We start from the raw sequence: 17,628 nt of genomic DNA on the forward strand, positions 1-17,628 counted from the left end.
AAAGGATTATACATTGGCATAAATGCTAGGGCCAACACCCAAAATCACTTTACTAAGCCACACGACATCCCCTGCAGAGTACACACTAATGAGAAGGGGAGAAAAATGGATTTCAACAGTTTAAAATGGTATCCTTTGTATTTCTTCTTTAAACTGAAGACCTCGATTCCCTGAGTGTTAGGCCCATCACTAAAACGGGCTTCTCATCATGCACGGTATGGTCCTTTTTGTATTTAAATACAGAATTAATGACAAGCCAGAGGGTTAATTGTGAGAGCACTGGAATTTTTATTTGTTACCTCTAGGTACCATGAGTTTGACATTACTAGGCAAGACCAGTGAACGAGCAGCAATACATTCCATTCATACCTGTGTTTCCAAAGCACCAAAAATGGAGCTAGGTTTACTATCTAATCCTATAATCAATACTCTAGCTTGGACGTGCTGCCTCCTGTATTGTCCCTAATTTAGCAGTACGTTATTATGCAGTTAGGGGTGTGAGGAAAGAGTCATCATGTAGTACCACTTTTACATCATCATAGGACTACAACATGCACATTCTACTGTATGGCCCAAGCAACAAGAATACAAGTAGAACATTTATGGGTGGAGACTTGTTTCTGACAGATTTATGTTAACATCACCTATGGATTTTGGAAATCTTATTGGACAGGTACCTACAGCAGTTCATCAATTTGTGTGGGAACATTACATGCATGCACAAGTGATACAGTGGAAAACATAGCAGGAGTGGCAGCAGGACAGAGGACAAAGGTGAAATCCATGATGGAATGCTGTCTGGAAATGGGAGACCTTCCTCAGCTTTCTACTGCGAGTCTCTGCTCTGTTAGTGAGGCCTGCTGGGCAACAGTTTTATTCTCATGGCTGCGGAGTTTTGATACAACTTCTAGAAATGCCAGGTTCTGCACTTCCTTGTGAAGGGGTTCTGGAAAACAGAAGCAAGAAGGTTTCACACTCTGCAGTCTCAGACCATGTCTCTATGCACATACCTAAATTTTCTCGGGCTGCTAATGAGACACTCTTTCCTTATGTTCTGCTCTTGTACTCAAAACTAATTGAGGTGATCGAGCTAATGGAGCCCACACATAAAGCACGGACAAGCCTGAGTGGTGGTCAGAGAGGTAACAGTGCCTATTTTAGCAATAACCCAGAAGTGAAACACATACAGGCAGCACCACTTTTGAGTGCAGTGATATCTACAGAAATAACTCTAGGGTCTAATTTTGTAATGTGTTGAGGATCCACAATTCCCACTGAATTCAGCTGGAGTGGTGGGGGCTCAGCCTTCATGAAATTCCACCCCCAGATGCCTTTCAATATGGTTACTGGTAGAAGAATGTATAGCCAGAACCTCTCGCCTTTAGAACTTGTTCCCTATACTGGTCTTACAAAGCCAGTGACCTCATCTTCAGGGCTCACCATAAAGCTCATCTTTTGAAAAACAGCTCTGGCCTGAGAGAGAGAGGTAGGGGTGTGTGTGTGTGTGTGTATGTGTGTGTGTGTTTCTTTACCTGACGCTGCATCACTTGGTTATTGTTAATCTGCTTATTATAAGTGTGTTCATTTTCACTGATGCATTTACAAAACAAGTATCTGATGCATGGCCTGGTCCCTCTAAAATGGTGAGCATTTGTTTTCTTTTGCTTTAAGAAATTTGCATGGATTGCTTTGTACATTATTGGGTACATAACTTAGGGTGGGAAAAAAGTGATGCAAGCCCATAGCACTGACTTGAATTGTTTTTCAAGTATATCATGAGTTCTGTTGAAACAGCTGGAGGCTATATATTGTAGGCACCGCATTTTTGAAAAAATGTGCTTCAGACTTTATTTATATGCAGGGTAGGAAATTCTAGTAGACTCCAAATCAGCAACAAGATCTAAATATATTTCTGTTTCCCCAGGTGCTGCCAATTAAACTGAGCCCTGGGCTGCTCATGAGAAATATGAACCTCTGTTTCAAATTAGCTAGGTTTCACACAAAGGATATGTGCTCCTTTTCCTTGTAGCAAATTTTTTGTGACATTTGTTTCCTGTTCACCTGCTTTCAATTATCTTGCACGTTTTACCCCCCTACTGTGTGAGAGCAGAGCCAGTGCTGTGCATCTGAGAACTTTTGTACACTGTGAACAATTTCAATTAAGCTGTTTTCACTTCTGGGGTTATTCTACGGTATAAGCATTTTCTATCCTCCTACTTCCAGGACATCGCCATGTTTAAGCAGGTGTTACCAAATCAACTTTCAGCAACTTACTGAGTTACAATGGCAGAAAAGCTCTGTTTAGCCAGACTCTTAAGAGCCTCAGGGCCTTCATACACAGTGACTGTGTTAGGTTTGAATGCCCTGATTTTTTTTTCTGATTCTTTAAGTTACACTGTTTACATTTCCCATTGTCATCATTCTCTCCTCTTTTAACACTGACTCCATTGCAACACCAGTTCCCAGCTGGCAAGAAATATTTATTTAACTGGTAATATGCAACTGCCAGCACAAAGACGTGAAATGTAATATCACTTCACTGTAACAAAGTATAGTGACAATAGCTTCCATCCTAGAAACTAATTATAATGTCAATCCACTACTCCAGTGAGAGATACTTAGCCTCTATGGCCACTGCAGCGAAGAGTGTGCTTCCCAGCCTGGGGCGACAGATGTGCTAGCTCTGCTCAAGCTAAAGCACACTAAGAATAGCAGTGTGGATGTTGAGGCATGGGTAGCCACCCTAATATAAGCCTGTCCATCCCCCTTGGACTGTATTTGGGTGGCTAGCCCGAGTGCTACCCATGCCATAAAATCCATGCTGCTATTTTTAGCACGCTAGCTTGAGCAGAGCTAGCACATCTGTCTACCTGCGCTGGGAGGGCACTCTTGCAAGTGCAGTGTAGACATACCCTATAAAACCACAGGGCTTAGAAGCTACAGAATTCTTAGCTGCAGATATTTTTTACGTGGATATCATTTTAAAATAACGTCAAGAACCTCTTCACTCACTGGCAGAGAAACATCACAACTTACCAGCATAAATATTCAATCTATATAGGGATTGGTGACATAAAAGGGAAGGACTTGGTCAGGTGGGGAAGAAGATACATTTGCAGTTAATAGCAGGCTTGAAGTCCCAGGGTGGGGCACCCCTTTAAGTATTAGTTAAGACTAAAACATCACATTTCCTTATTTTAGAGCAGGCGAGAGCTGCAGAAACAGAATCCTCTCTTCCTGGTGATAAGAACCATGGGAATGAAAAATGCAAACATGTGGCAAAAACTCTGGGGCATGCTGCATGAAACAGGTAGCTCAAGGAATGCACAGAAGCTAAAGGGGCAAGTGGAAGATCAACAAACAGGTAAAAGAAGCTCCTGAGAATTGCTCCCAAGCCATTGATATTGAGAGAGACTTGGAGAACCACTAACACCAAATGGATTAAAAATGTTGGAGTTCAACACAATAGTGTGAATTTCATCACTAAAGCTGGTGATAAGTGGGTCTATTATCCCTTCACTGACTCTAAATTCTGCATTTTACAAAGACCCTCTATATCCTGCCTTGTGCATATTGCTCTGAAGATCGCTCACTACCCCTGGAACCTTGCAGTAATATAGCAGGCATCATTAGCAAACACTGCAGTAAAAATGGAAGCCTTGTTTACACACACAAGTTGCACCCATTTAAATCAATTTAGTTAAACTGATGCAAACCCCTGTGTGGACACTTTTAAATCATTTTTCACTTGGCCCATACTAATATAGTTTAATTGTGCAATTTTGTGTGTAGGGAAGACTTGAGCTCCAGTTTTAATTTTAACCCCATTCTTTTTTATCTTTTTAGCTGCTTGTAAATTTCTCAAATTCTGTTTGGGATGAAATTTGTTCCCACCCTAAAATGCATTAGTTTTGGGAAACCTGAGTAAATGCAATGATTTTTTTAATAGAGGAGGAATGAAATGCTCTCCCCAGATATTCCTACTTAAATTTTGTGTATCCCTTCCTCAAAAGGCTGAAGGTTAAAATTCCAAACTTTGACTCATTGCACAGTCCTCAAAACAATCCAAAGTTTGAAGGAAACTGGCTCAATAATTTTAAAGTTCTGAATGTTTAAAGGTGTCATGTTTACAAGGGATGTTAGAACAGGTTTTGTTCCTCTTTACACAGTGCCCTAGAGTAAAATGGCTCAGAAAGTTGGCATCAGCAATTAAGGCCTTTAGAGCACAGGGCTTTCCCCAGGGAGGGAATACCCCTTCCCCCCCCAGCAAAAAGAGCTGTGACTCAGGTACCATTTTAAGTATTTTAGCAGTCCTTGTTTCTTTTATCACCTCTTTGTATTTTCTTTTTCCAGTTTCCAGCATGTCTTGTTTTTTTAAATTTTTTCTTATTTTTTTTCTTTCATTTTTTAAAATTTAAAACAAAAATAAGGAGATTCATTGCGGGGGTGGGGGAGAACCAACCCTAACTTTACTGTAGTGTTAAGAAAAACTAAATGTGCAAATGATAGGAAACATGGAGTTAAAGGCAAATACTAAGCTCCCTGCTATATGCTTGTGTATCTGCGCAGATATGCCAAAGTGCTGAGTGCCCCTGAGGTCCCACTGAAGTCTGGAAATTAGGGAGAACTCAGCACCATGCAGGAGCTATAGGTTTGAGTTATTACTATTACATATCTTGCAAAAAATATACTTTAATATTATCCAGCACTGAGTTGTTATACAGCCTTCTGTACACATGGTAGAACTGATTTCCTTCTCTCTCAACACTATAAATTAGGAGTGACTTCACCATAGTCGAGTTATGTTCACATACAATCAGTGTGAGTGGAGAACTGGGCCCATTGTATGTAGTAGAGGCCCAGCATCCAAGCTGAAAAAAGAGAGTTTAGTTTTTAAAGGTGGGGGTGGGGGTGAGGAGAAAAGCAAGGAGCAGAACAAAGCAGCACCTTGTAAATACTCACCAGATCCCATGAGAGCACAGATCAACACCATGGAGTTGTATTTGATTTCTGGAGCACTCCTCTCATCTGAGAGCAGTCTGTGTAGAATCTGGACTAGTTTAGCATTTTCAAGATCCTTCTCAGCAGTGACTGCAATACAAATAAGTGAAAGTTGTAAATCCAAGAATATCATCTGTCATTTTCGATGCACAGTGTTTAGCCATATATTGAAATATTTATCTCCTGCGCTGGTGCTGTGAAGTCTTCAAGAGTTGCCTGATATGAAATGAAACGAATATATACATATAATGTTACCATGTTAAGTCCTTGTGAAATAGTTTTATATTAAACTAAAATCCTGATGGAAAATCCACTCTGCATTCTGAATACTGAGAAGCCAACCCCTGCTAGCCTTCCTCAGTCAGAACTCGTGTTGACTAAATGCTTTCCAGACTTTTGAGGGAATAAAAACGGAGGGTGTGATCTTTGAAATCAAAAGGAACTGAGGGTGCTCAGCACCTATTCAAGAGTGCTCAATACTTAGTAGGACCAGGCCTTGAGCAAGGAATACATGATTTGGGCAAAGTTTTACAGGGACATCATCAACTTCGTTTAGGCCCAAAATGTGTAATTGTTTGAAGACAAAAGGGGAGGGAGTAAAAGACCAAAATGAATAAAAATATTTTATTTTTATTTTTTTTTCAATGTGATTAATTTATTTTTATATTTAACGCTTCTTTGCAGTGCTTTGGAAGCAGAACACAACAGCACTCTGCTAGTGCATAAGAACAAAAGATGAAACTGAACGCAAAAGTAAGTAATGTTGAACCATCTAGTTCTATCGTCCAAGATGAGGGAAGTACAAAGAGCAAGCGAGCAGGATAAATGGTGGAAAGGAAAATCAATTTTTTAAAATTCTTTCAACTTTAGCAAACTTGAAGGTGTTAGCAACACAGGACATGGCATTTAAAAATACATGATTTTCATATTGATATTATCAAAAATCTATTTTTGTTGCTGAGAAATTTAATAAAATCAGTAATAGCCATTATCTGAGCAGCACCCACCATTTTACTAACTTCCTCATGACTGCAACCAGCAGCTAGCCAATGTCATATCTTGGCAGTTCTCACTAAACTGGTTTAGGATGTCTACATTCAAGTGTAGCCAGAACCAGGTGTTATTAAAAACCTTTCCCTAGATTAGCCTGCTGACGAGGCTAGAACAATTTTTTTAAATCACATGGTTGACAGTGTCTCCAGGCTGAAATGTAATTATAAATATGACATCCTAAGGTTCCATGTGCATCACCCCTGAGTCCCACAGCATCGTTACCATGTAAAAAGATTTTTCTAACTATTAGTCATCGCTAACTCTATCTAGGATCTGAAAGTCATTCTTGGGCCTTTCTAGTTCACACATCATCACCTGTAATAAAGATTCTGCAAGGCAGACTTGGTCTGTACAACCCCGGTTTTGCCTGTATATGGGTATGTTAACATAGAGTCCCATGATCATGAAAGCAAATATCTTGTCAAACTGGTAGATTTCTGCAGGATCCCATACAGCTCTACCCACAGAACTCACTTCTGCTTGGATTTTCCAGCCCTGAGCCTCTTGAGCACAGACTAAAGGGAAAATAAGGAGAGCTAACCATCAGGATACTCACCTAATTCTAATGCCGCTATTAGTGCCAGAGCAACAAGAGCTTCATTTTGCATTATTACATGTTCGCTAGTTGCCATGGTAGCTAAATGCTTGATGCCACCGCTCTGAACAATGGTCCTAATTACATCCTAAAATAAATAAGAATAACAGGACTGAAAAAAGTTTGCATTACACATTAACAGACTTGAATAATTTAGTTGTGATATATGCTGTAAGTACATGTGTGTATAGGCCAGTTGTTCTCAACGAGGGGTACGCAAAGGTCTTCCAAGGGGTACATCAACTCATCTAGCTATTTACCTAGTTTTAAAACAGGCTACATAAAAAAAAACACTAGCAAAGTCAGTACAAACTAAAATTTCATACAGACAATGAATTGTTTATACTGCTCTATATACTATACACTGGAATATTTATATTCCAGATATATGGTCAAAATGAGAAAGTGAGCAATTTTTCAAGTAATAGTGTCCTGTGCCACTTTTGTATTTTTATGCCTGATTTTTTTAAGCAAGAAGTTTTTAAGTGAGGTGAAACTTGGGGGTACGCAAGACAAATCAGACTCCTGAAAGGGGTACAGTAGTCTGGAAAGGGTGAGAGCCCTAGGTATATGTATTTATCACATCTGGTTAAATTATGTAATTATTGGGTAATACACACTGGTTAACCAAAAGTTTGAATTAAGCAATAATTTGGTTAAGTCTGTTTCCCACCCCTCTTCCAGGTTATACTGGATGAGATTGCTATCGTGCTTTGCAGACCAATTCGATCTAAAAGGGACTGCCCTCCAGCTAACCCTGAGCCCCATTTAAAATCAGCCAATCTGCAAATACAACTAGCTTTCTTCTTCTTATCCTGTGGTGTTGAAACCCAGCATGCAGCCTGTTTGAAGCTGTCCAGCATCCCTTTGCTGTGCTCTGGGTATGGAGATCCAGAAGGACTCTTTTGTAAGCTTGGCTTTCAATCCCCCATCATGCAAAATGCCTCTCTCCTTGGATTTTGGGATGACCCCCAAGACCTTTAGAAAAGGGAGGTGGTTCTGTATTCCAACTTATTTAATAATGGAAATTGTAGACTAGGAAAATGTGAAAAACAAAGTACATAGGCAGGAAGTGAATAGTATTCTCTCAAAATTGGTAATAAATATGAGACCATAAGGAATAAAAGTTACAGAATATTGCTGTATTACTTTTTGTTCTAAAGCCAGCATTACAATAATTTTCTTGTTGCCCAAGACCTAGGAAACAAAAATGTTAACTGGATTAAATGCTCTTAAATATTTAAAGGGTCTCTGTCAATGTTTTTAGGTCAAAAATTTTACTTGTATTTGTAATAAAATGATGGATGGAAGGCCTCTGAGTTCTTTATCTATTTTGTTTTTGGTTATTTTTTTAAGTAGTCTTTTTCGTAGGACCTACAAACCTCACACTGTTAAGTGCTTCTCCTGGAGCTAACACCAATCAATTTACTTTCAAGCTTCTGAGATGTTGTTACAAATGAGAGTAAGGGGAGGAAAGAAGCAGTTTAAATGAGATACTACATTGTGTGTCAGTTAGTCTGAGCTTACTGCCTAAGAAATTCACTGCCAAAAAGCTCTTCACTTAATTTTGAATTACCTAGTGCACATAAATATGTAAAAATTATCTTTCTTTTACTTGCAACAAATCCCTTCTAATTAGACTCTTCTCTACTAAGTGCTGAGGACCTCCTGCAAAGCTCTGAGTGCCTTCAGCTTCTGCTGAAGTCCACTGGGAATTGAGACAAAGAACCTCACCATAATTTTCTACAGAAGGGCCTAAGTGACTTGGAGCCCAAGTTCCATTTTCAAAAGTAACTCAGATACTTAGGGGCCTAAGTCTCTTTGAAAGTCAGTGGGGCCTAAATGTCTAAGTCACTGAGGCACTTTTGAAAATGTCACCTTATCTTTTGTAGGTGCATGAATTTAAAATATTAGTGAAAGTACAGTAAAGAGCCATGTAGCTATGCCTATATCCAAACCTAGAGGGCAGTGCAAGTATAAAATTTAAAAAGAGTAAACTAATTTTTCCACTGTGTTGAAGGACAGTCTTTGAGCTTCTAAAAGCTCAGAGATTCTTCTGCAGTCTGTGATTTTTGCTAAATTCTGTGTCTAATACAAACATTAGCTGTTCCATGCCAGTGTTAGTATCTTTAAGTTTTTGAATGCAGTCACCCTGCCACAGACTCGTAAAAACTCACATCTCTGCTCCCATGGTTTCTTAAAATAGCAGCAGAATTCACCACATGCACATGTGACTTGCAGACAGCAAGAAAGAAAGGTATTCAGAATTCTGGGAAAAATTAATACTGACTAATTTTAGAGGCTGAACACAAACCATAGGAAAAATATGAGAATACCCTTTGCATAAGAACTGACAGTGTGAAAGGGTAACTACCCACAGATCCCACTGACTTAAATGGGAGCTGAGTAATCTCAGCATCATGCAGGATCAGTCCCACAATGCGCGTCTGTTTCTGCTTTGCAGTGCCATGAATCATGTCATTCTTAACTTATGAACATATTTCTCAAGTAGCATTTCCCAATATCAGGCTTGATCCACACTGAATCAATGGATAAAATACAGGCCTGGCATAAGGAGGAACTACTCCCAGTGGTTGCAACAGGAGTCACACCTGCTAATTCCAGAGCTTTGTTTGGTCCAATATGACTACACAGATAAGCAAGGACTGCAGGTTCTGGTCTTTCATGTATTTTGTATAAACTCTGTGCAGTGTAGCTAACACGGTGAGAAGTGTGCTAGAAGTGCATTGACAGACATCTAGTATCTTCTTACCTTGAGTATACACAAGTAGACCTTTGTAAGAAAATGTTTATTGAACAACCCTTTGAAAGCTTGAAATGGATAAAGAATAACATTGAAAGTTTTGAAACTTTTTATAAAAACAGGCCAAGATTCTTTCTCTTTTACACAGGTGTAAATCTGGAGTAAAGTCATTGATAGTGAATGGAGTTACTATGGATTTACACGAGTGTAATTCAGAGCAAAATTTATCCCACTGGCATTTGTAAGTTTCAGTATAAATATATCAAGTATCAGAGGGGTAGCCGTGTTAGTCTGGTTCTGTAGAAGCAGCAAAGAATCCTGTGGCACCTTATAGACTAACAGACGTTTTGCAGCTTGAGCTTTCGTGGGTGAATACCCACTTCTTGCATCTGAAGAAGTGGGTATTCACCCACGAAAGCTCATGCTGCAAAACGTCTGTTAGTCTATAAGGTGCCACAGTATAAATATAGGTAGGTCAAAATTCGGGCCTATTAACCTAGGCTGTGTTCCTTTAACAGGATTCATATTTATGAAACAGTGTTTTTTAATCAAATAATTAGCATTTATATTCAACTTGGTGCTAATTTCTGATTGACAGGCCCCCCATGTTGTCACACGGTAGAGGTAAGCACAGGAATTAGCCATGCAGTTTCCTTGTCACTCTTTCCCACCCACATGGCTCAATCCTAACTAGATGGATCATTTCTAGGAGATGACGGTAAATCTCCATGTCCAATCAATCTTTGGCCTTTCTTCTGAGAATACCAACAAACCTGCTTAATGCCTCTAAAACAGAAACTGGAGACAGGTCACTGGCTTATTTCAAACAGTCATCAGAAGGGGACTTTTAAATCAACATGGGTCCGTATGGGATTCATATAGATGACCCGGAGGGTGTCAATCTTCATTTGTCAATCTTCTGAGACATCCAGTCACATTACAGAATATGGCCATAATTCTGCAAGCTAATCTGCTTGGGTGGACTCTCCTTGATGTAACTGGGGCTCACAACAGACACAGACTCCATTCATGCCGATCTCATTGCAGAGGGTCAAGGCCTGTATTTCTACACTGAAAATAGAGCATGGCATGACTTTCTTTTAAAGACTCCACATGAACTGGACTTTTTCACCAGTAACTTACTTTTGATTTGCTATGTCGGATAAGTGCCGAAAGCAGTCTGTTTGACTCCCCCATCACACCTGCATGATCCTTGGCTTCACACCATTCCACCAACCGTTCAACCAATTTCACATTTTTTCCCAGCTGTTCAGCAGCTTCTGCTACATATGACACAAGCCAAAATAAAACAAGGTTGTCATTTTCCAGCATGTGTCAGAAATATATGCATGAAAGTTTCTAAGAGGAAGAAAATTCGTAAAGAAGAATCTTGTTACTCTCTGCTAATAGAGGGAAAGTCTCAGTTTGCATCAGTGAGCAAAAGTGGTAAAAAATCGTGGTGGGAGGGAATTGCATAAAAAATTTCACAACATATTTTCCTGGTACATTTTTTTCCCTTTTTCCTGGATGAAATTTTAACCATTGAGATTTGTGGAATATTGAATACGAGAGACAAAATGGTGACAAAAAATCACATTCCCAGTGAGCCAATTCATAGATCTATAGATTTTTAAGGCCGAGGGACCATTGTGCTCATTTATCTGACCTCCTGCATAAAACAGGCCCTAGGACTTTCCTGAATTAATTCTTTCTTCAAATCCAATAGCTGTGACTGAACTAGAGCAGATCTTTCTAGAAAAACATCCAATCTTGATTTAAAAATTTCCAGTGATGGTGAATTCAAGACAATCATCGGTAAGTTGTTCCAATGGCTAATTTCCCTCACTGTTAAAAATGTGCACTTTTATTTCCAGTCTGAAGTTGCATAGCTTCAAATTCCAGCCACTGGATCTTGTTGTCTACTGGAATAAAGAATCCTCTTTTATCAGAATTCTGTTCCACATGTAGGTTCCACTTATAAGCTGTGATCAAGTCACCCTTTAACCTTCTCACTGCCAAGTTAAATAGATTGATCTCCTTGAATCTTTCTCTCTAAGGCATGTTTTCCCACCCCTTAATCATTCTTGTGGCTCTTCTCTGCCCCCACTCCAATTTTTCAACATTCTTTTTGAAATATGGACTCTAGAACTGGACGCAGTATTCCAGTAGTGGTCACACAAATGCCAAATACAAAGGTAATATAACCTCTCCTCTCCTACTTGATATTCTCAGTATATAGAGTGCTGCATCATTCCTTTGAGGGGAACAAGTGAAAATAAAGATGAGTACCATTGGCTTTGTTCTGAAGATGATAGGGCCGTGCACCTCCTTCACTGGAAGGAAAAAAAGGAGCAACAGAACTGGCAGCTGTCCTATCTCCCTTCAGCACAGAACACGATAGCCATCTTTACCTTCACCATTGTCACCTCGATGGCTGTTCTCATGACACACAAGTACAGAGGAAGTGGGGCTGCCTCTGAAGGGAGGGTGGCATTGGTCTTATGGCTTCCATGTTCTATTCATCTCTGCCATCTAGTTTCTTCACTCCTGCAGCCTTTAATAAGGCCTGGGAAAACAGTGGAGAACCTGGTCCCTCAACAGCATCAGTGGGAGCAGGAGCCAGCTAGAAGAGAGATGGGGAAGCAGGTTCCGTGCCCTTGTCCTGTCTCAGGATGGTACTGAGTACCACAGTTGGGTTGAGAGGTGATGTAGTACTGTCCCATTGACTCACAAAACAGTTTGATGTCCCTCTTTAATGACCTGATTTCCAGAGCTTGCCAATCTGTGCTGCAGCGAGGAGCAAATCAGCAAGTCCGCACTCAGTGCAGAATTGTAGTTTACCATTGTGCAGGTTAGTAAGGCTGTCCTATACTTCAGTTATAGATTTGCTGTGGTATATTCATAAATATATCACTATATCATCCATTGCTATTAGGTAAAAGGATGTAAATATTCAAAAATGGAAACCAGACATGTACTGTAATTACAAACCCTAGTGAATTTTACAAGGGCTCTAGTATTCACAAACTGTGGCTGAGGGTTGATGGAAGCTATTTGGTATAGCAATTTAAAAAGATGATTGGAATTTAAAATTAAAGAAAACACTAAAGAGTCACAGAGACTCTTTATAGCCTTCTGTGGTTTGCCACTTTATTTATGATAGTTCTAGCCACTATGTGATAGCTGCAAATTACATAACATTTAATCAGTTTGAAATAGCGATTTATCAATTATTAAATGGATCAGCCCCGTCAAGGGTGCTAGATACAGAGAAGGTACAGAAAAGTGGGAACTGAGTAGCACAACATGAGCGTCAGCTTAGGTCAAAACACCTGCAGTTAGATACATATTCATAATATGCCAGTTTAGAAAAATGCTGAAGTAGAAAAGTAAATGTGTCTGAAACGTGTTCTGATTGTCCATGGTAGTCAATCCAGAATTTTTAAATCAGCTCATGTTTCTCTCATTGTGCTAAAGACTTAAGAAAAAGTAAAAAGACAAACAAAAACAAAAAACCCAAAAACTATTTTTCTTCTAGAAGAGCCTTAGCAGATTATACCAGCGAGAGAATCATAGAACATAAAGAACTGCTTATTTTACCTTGTGCATCTATTAACATTCTTAACGTTCCCAGCAGCTTGAATTGAACAGGGGGCATCTCCGATTTGAGAAATTTCAGTACTGCTTCTGCAACGCCAGCGGATAGCATCTTAGCCTTATTTACAACTACATGAATAAAGAACAGAAATTATCTCAGAAATCATTTTTGATGATGCATTTAAACTAGATGGAGATTGTCATTTCCAAGACAGTCCAAAAGCAGCTTTTCTACACACACTGAAAAATAGCATACTAATGTGTACATTGTGAGCGCACACACACTCTATATAAATAATTTTATGGTTATGTAGACACAATGTGAATTTGAAATATTTTGTTCTTATGCATAAATCTAATTCCCAGTGCTCAATCCTGAGTATATTAGCTGAATGCCAGAATCCTCTATGTGGACAATAGCTATGTGAGTAGGAGAAGAGACCAGCTGGAGCGACAATTGCACCCTAAAGGTTTGGAATAGACGCTGTGTACTGAAGGATCAGGTTAGTAGGGGGACCTCTTGCCCTGCCCCAATATACTGTGCAAAAAGCAGTGTGGGGTATCCTGCGGGGAGTGTGCATTCCTTGTGCAGCCTCCTAAATCCTCTCTCATCCCATGTAGTGAGACTACACTGATTCCACCTCGATGAGGCTCTCCACAAGTGGTGAGGAGGGGACAGAGTTTGCCCCATACTATGCTTAATGAAAGTGATACATTAGTTCATATTCTAAATAGTATTTAACAGGAAGTACCCTGCTGCGGCAGATATTCCTTGGGTGCCGAAGGTTCTTTATATTGGCTTGAGACCAATCCTGCACATATTCATGGGAGGTCGGCCCACTGAAGTCGGTGGGATGACTCGACTGGATAAGGTGAGCAGGAGATGGCTCTCTAGCATTGTTAAAGGTATATGAATTTAGTAGGTATTAATGTTCAGTCTCAGGAAGTTAGTATTTTTCAAAATTAAATGTATGCAGTAAAAGAAGAGTAAACTGATCAAAGAGGATGATTTTTGGCTCAGGTCATTGGGAAGTATAGGTTTTACATATACATTATTTATATATTTGCTTTGGCTTTTATGTGAATATTCATGATACAAATGATTAAAAATGACAATATTTAGGACTTGGATGGCCCATTACCTTCAAAGATTGTTACAAACATTAACTAATCCTAATGGATCAAATGTCCTGATAGTCCTTCTCTAACGCTAACATCTGTGGGGAAAAAAAAGCTCTGAGAAATTACAGCAAGATATGGTATATCAGAAAATTGAACAGTTCTCTTTGCAAAGATGGAAATCCTAGGTAGGATCCCTTATTAGCCAGAGAGAGCCCAAAATGATGCAGAACAGTTGCAGTGCCAAGGGAAGTGACACTGAGGTCTCCACAGCCTCCTGTATATTGCAGTGCCAGGCTGCACAGCAGCGCTCTCTGTGGGAGTGCAGGGTGGATGTATTGCGGGACGACAGTGGCAGAAACATAAGCAGTGGGTCTGTGACCTACACAGAACTGCTGGCCACCAAACCCTCCCATCAATGTAGATGTGGCCGTGGCCTAGCTGCACACATGCTCGCTGGCCTGCCTCCAGGTTGGCTGGGGACAATGTCATCCCCCACATTGCTTTGCACTGGGAGCCAGAATTCACCCTGAGAGATTAGCAGTGCGACGTAAGCCTTACCAGGAATAGCCAAGTTTCTGAGTGCACTCAGTGCTGCATGCTGCACAGTTACATTTCCATCTTCCACATGTCTGTCTAGTAGATCCATCAGCTTTTGAACTATTCCATTATCCACCATATGGATGCAGTTTCCATCTGCACAAGACAAGATGAGTCACTTGTATGCTCACAATGAATCTTAATATGCATACAAGAGCTTCTCAGTACAAAAGTGTAATTTCCCCATCTTCCAAATTTTACAGTTCAGGTAAAGTGTAGCATCTGACCACCAGGGTCAACTTCAATTACAGGAACAATTATGCCTTTACAGTAAAGGAATGGGAAATAGAGCAGAAGGTAAAAATTGAGAACTCCAATAGCATGATACAAATATATATCTGAAAAGTGCTGCTTGAGGGCGGAGTTACTAGAGTTGACAAATTCCTCAAAAAGGGATAATGATTCTTTAGTAATGTGTCTGAATCTTCAATGTAGAAAAAACAGAATTCTAAAAGCAGGGTTAACCTCTTTCAGAAACCCAGCAAAGGTGTGCAAAACTACCAATGCTATCATAAACCAAATTAAAAAATCCCACCACAACACAGGCTTGATTCATAGCTATACAGAAAGAGCCCATTAAAAGGGTGCAAACACAAGTTGTTATAGCATATTCTTACCATTTCTTGCAAAATTTGCAATAGCCAGTGCTCCTGCAAGCTGTAGCTGATGATTATTGGAAGGAATCCATGAAAGTACCCTTTGGAAGACGCTGCCTTTTCCTCCTTCAAATAACTTTTGCATGGATTCATCTGGAGGCAAAAAGTGTAGAAAATCAACACGCAAAAGAAATGTTAGTTCAAATTCTTCTCTGTTATATTTGTGTAACTCTATTGACTTCACTAGAATTACTCTAGATTTACAGCAGTGTCAGAATACAAAATCTGGCCCACTGAATAACTAGCTAGCAAGTCCTTAAAATAATTTAAAAAATGTGTTTTATACAGTAAAAGTAAAATTAAGCTGTAAAATGTGACCTAGGTATCCTCTGCTGCTGTGCAAAATATACTAAGATACTGTACTCACCTCCGAGTAGTAGTAAAACCATAAGATCAGAGGCTGTTTTAAGTTCAGCTATGTCATCCTCTTTGTCACTGTCTACAGTCTTCTGGACAATCTCAAGTAGACACTCAACCAGGCCCGCTTCAACCAGCTGCAGTTTAATGATATCTAAAAAATATTGCAAATACAATAGTCATGATTGTGATAGAAGTACGGTGTCTATCATACACACGCACACACAGTAGCTATATTGTGTAAATAGGGAGTAAGGGGAGCAGACTTTCTGCCTCAGCAACAGTCAAAATAATTTGATCTTGAAAGGACTAAACACTATAGATTTATTTTCTTGTTTCAAGTTACATTAATTACCAGGTCAAAATTCTGTTTTTGTTACATCAGAAAGACTCTACTGATGTCAAATTAGTGGAACTCTCATAACTGAGAGTAGAGCTGGGATCCCAGTGTCCAAAAGCATTTTCTGCTCTGCCTTATAGGTAATTATAATGTTGCCTCCCGTATTATCAATAACATAATAATTTGTAAGAGAGAAAAATATAAAGTGCTTTAAAAAAGACTGAATTCATCTGGGGACTTGAAAAACACTTGAAAAGCCGTGGCAGATGCCTCTTGCATTTCATACCAGCCACAGACAAATACTGAATGATAAATAAGACAATTAAATCAATGTAATGTAAATAACTTGCGGCCACACACTAAAAGATTTATTTGGTTCGATGTGGTCCACCAGCTGTATTTTCAAGGGATGCTTGCTCTGCAGGGCATCATCATATCTTTCGCTAGCAATCGTCTACTATTCTGTTCTATGATTAGTTAATATTTGTGTCATAGTTACACCCAAAGGCCAGGCTGCTGTGCCAGGCACTTTGTAACACTGCAGTCTGTCCCTGCCCCCAAGTGTTTACTATGTAAAGGCTAGATGTGTGGCTTTTAGGCACAGTTCTGAGTAAAGGGTGGCGTCTACATTGCACCAGTAGGCTTTGTGACTTGGAGACATGCCTGATTTACAGCTGTGCCCCATGTTCCTCCTTGCACTCCAGGGGGCAGTAGTTTGCCACCAGACAATACCACCAGGGCAGCCCAGCAGTGCTGGCTAGCTAATACGGGGGAAAGAACCAAGGTTTCACCTGCTTCCTGTGCACCTTCTCCATGGGTGGGGAATAAGCAGGCATGCAGCTCGCTCCTATGTGCCCAGGCCCAAGGTCTGAGAGACCATGCAGGAGTGTAAGGGGAGTTCTTACTCCCTTGTTTGGGCACAGAGTCCTCTCTCTATGAAAAGAGCCTGGAAGATGCTTCAAAATTCTGAAGACATCCTGACTAACAAGGCAGGGAAGAGACTCAGTAAACTGTAGCTTTCTGAATGTCCTCCCGGAAAAGTGAGGAAGCTGGCAGTCCTGCTCATTCCACTCTCCTCAGGTCACATCTTACACTCACGTACGGTGCATTGTATACAGTGTAAGTAAGCTCTTTGGGGCAGCACCTAGCACAGTAGGATCCTGGTCTATGATTGGGGCTCCTAGATGCTATTGCAATACAAATAATAAATTTTTATTATTAAAATGTACGGAGATCCCTTTCATAGCTAGGCACAACAGAGTGAGCTGTGGTTAAACCTCTTACTTTGGAATTTGCCTGTTTTTGTCTCTGTGTCAGAACCCAGGGCTATGTGCAGAGATGTCTGCGGAAGAAGGAATCCTACCAGGCTATTTCTCCAGATTCAGGGTTGCAGTGCCCCAGCTGCTGTGACTGCCTTCACCCCTTAACAGCAGCTATACTTGGCCCAGCAGATCTATGTAGTCACAGATCCACCAGCTCGGCTGTTGCTCTGGCTTGCCCTCAAATCACCTCACCACACGGGCCCTGGAGCCCCCTTGGAACTGTA

At 40.1% G+C, this 17,628-nt stretch overlaps 1 protein-coding gene across 8 annotated transcripts in view; it reads right to left on the minus strand.

The window, feature by feature from the left end:
• Positions 1-254: 254 nt before the first annotated feature.
• RAP1GDS1 (Rap1 GTPase-GDP dissociation stimulator 1) overlaps positions 255-17,628 on the minus strand; it is a 181,808-nt gene continuing 164,434 nt past the window's right edge. For 6 of the 8 annotated variants that reach the window (XM_045017542.1, XM_045017541.1, XM_045017544.1 and 3 more), the window contains 8 exons: positions 15,753-15,896; positions 15,347-15,478; positions 14,691-14,825; positions 13,014-13,139; positions 10,557-10,696; positions 6,611-6,737; positions 4,963-5,091; positions 255-946 (listed from right to left, as the gene is read on the minus strand). In XM_045017542.1, the coding sequence (XP_044873477.1) occupies positions 819-946; positions 4,963-5,091; positions 6,611-6,737; positions 10,557-10,696; positions 13,014-13,139; positions 14,691-14,825; positions 15,347-15,478; positions 15,753-15,896 (1,061 nt within the window). In that variant the 3' untranslated portion in view covers positions 255-818. The remainder of the gene's footprint in view (positions 947-4,962; positions 5,092-6,610; positions 6,738-10,556; positions 10,697-13,013; positions 13,140-14,690; positions 14,826-15,346; positions 15,479-15,752; positions 15,897-17,628) is intronic. The other 2 variants (XM_045017546.1, XM_045017547.1) reach the window with 1 other exon arrangement.

Source organism: Mauremys mutica, chromosome 5 (assembly GCF_020497125.1).
Source record: "Mauremys mutica isolate MM-2020 ecotype Southern chromosome 5, ASM2049712v1, whole genome shotgun sequence".
NCBI classification, from domain to species: domain Eukaryota; kingdom Metazoa; phylum Chordata; order Testudines; family Geoemydidae; genus Mauremys; species Mauremys mutica.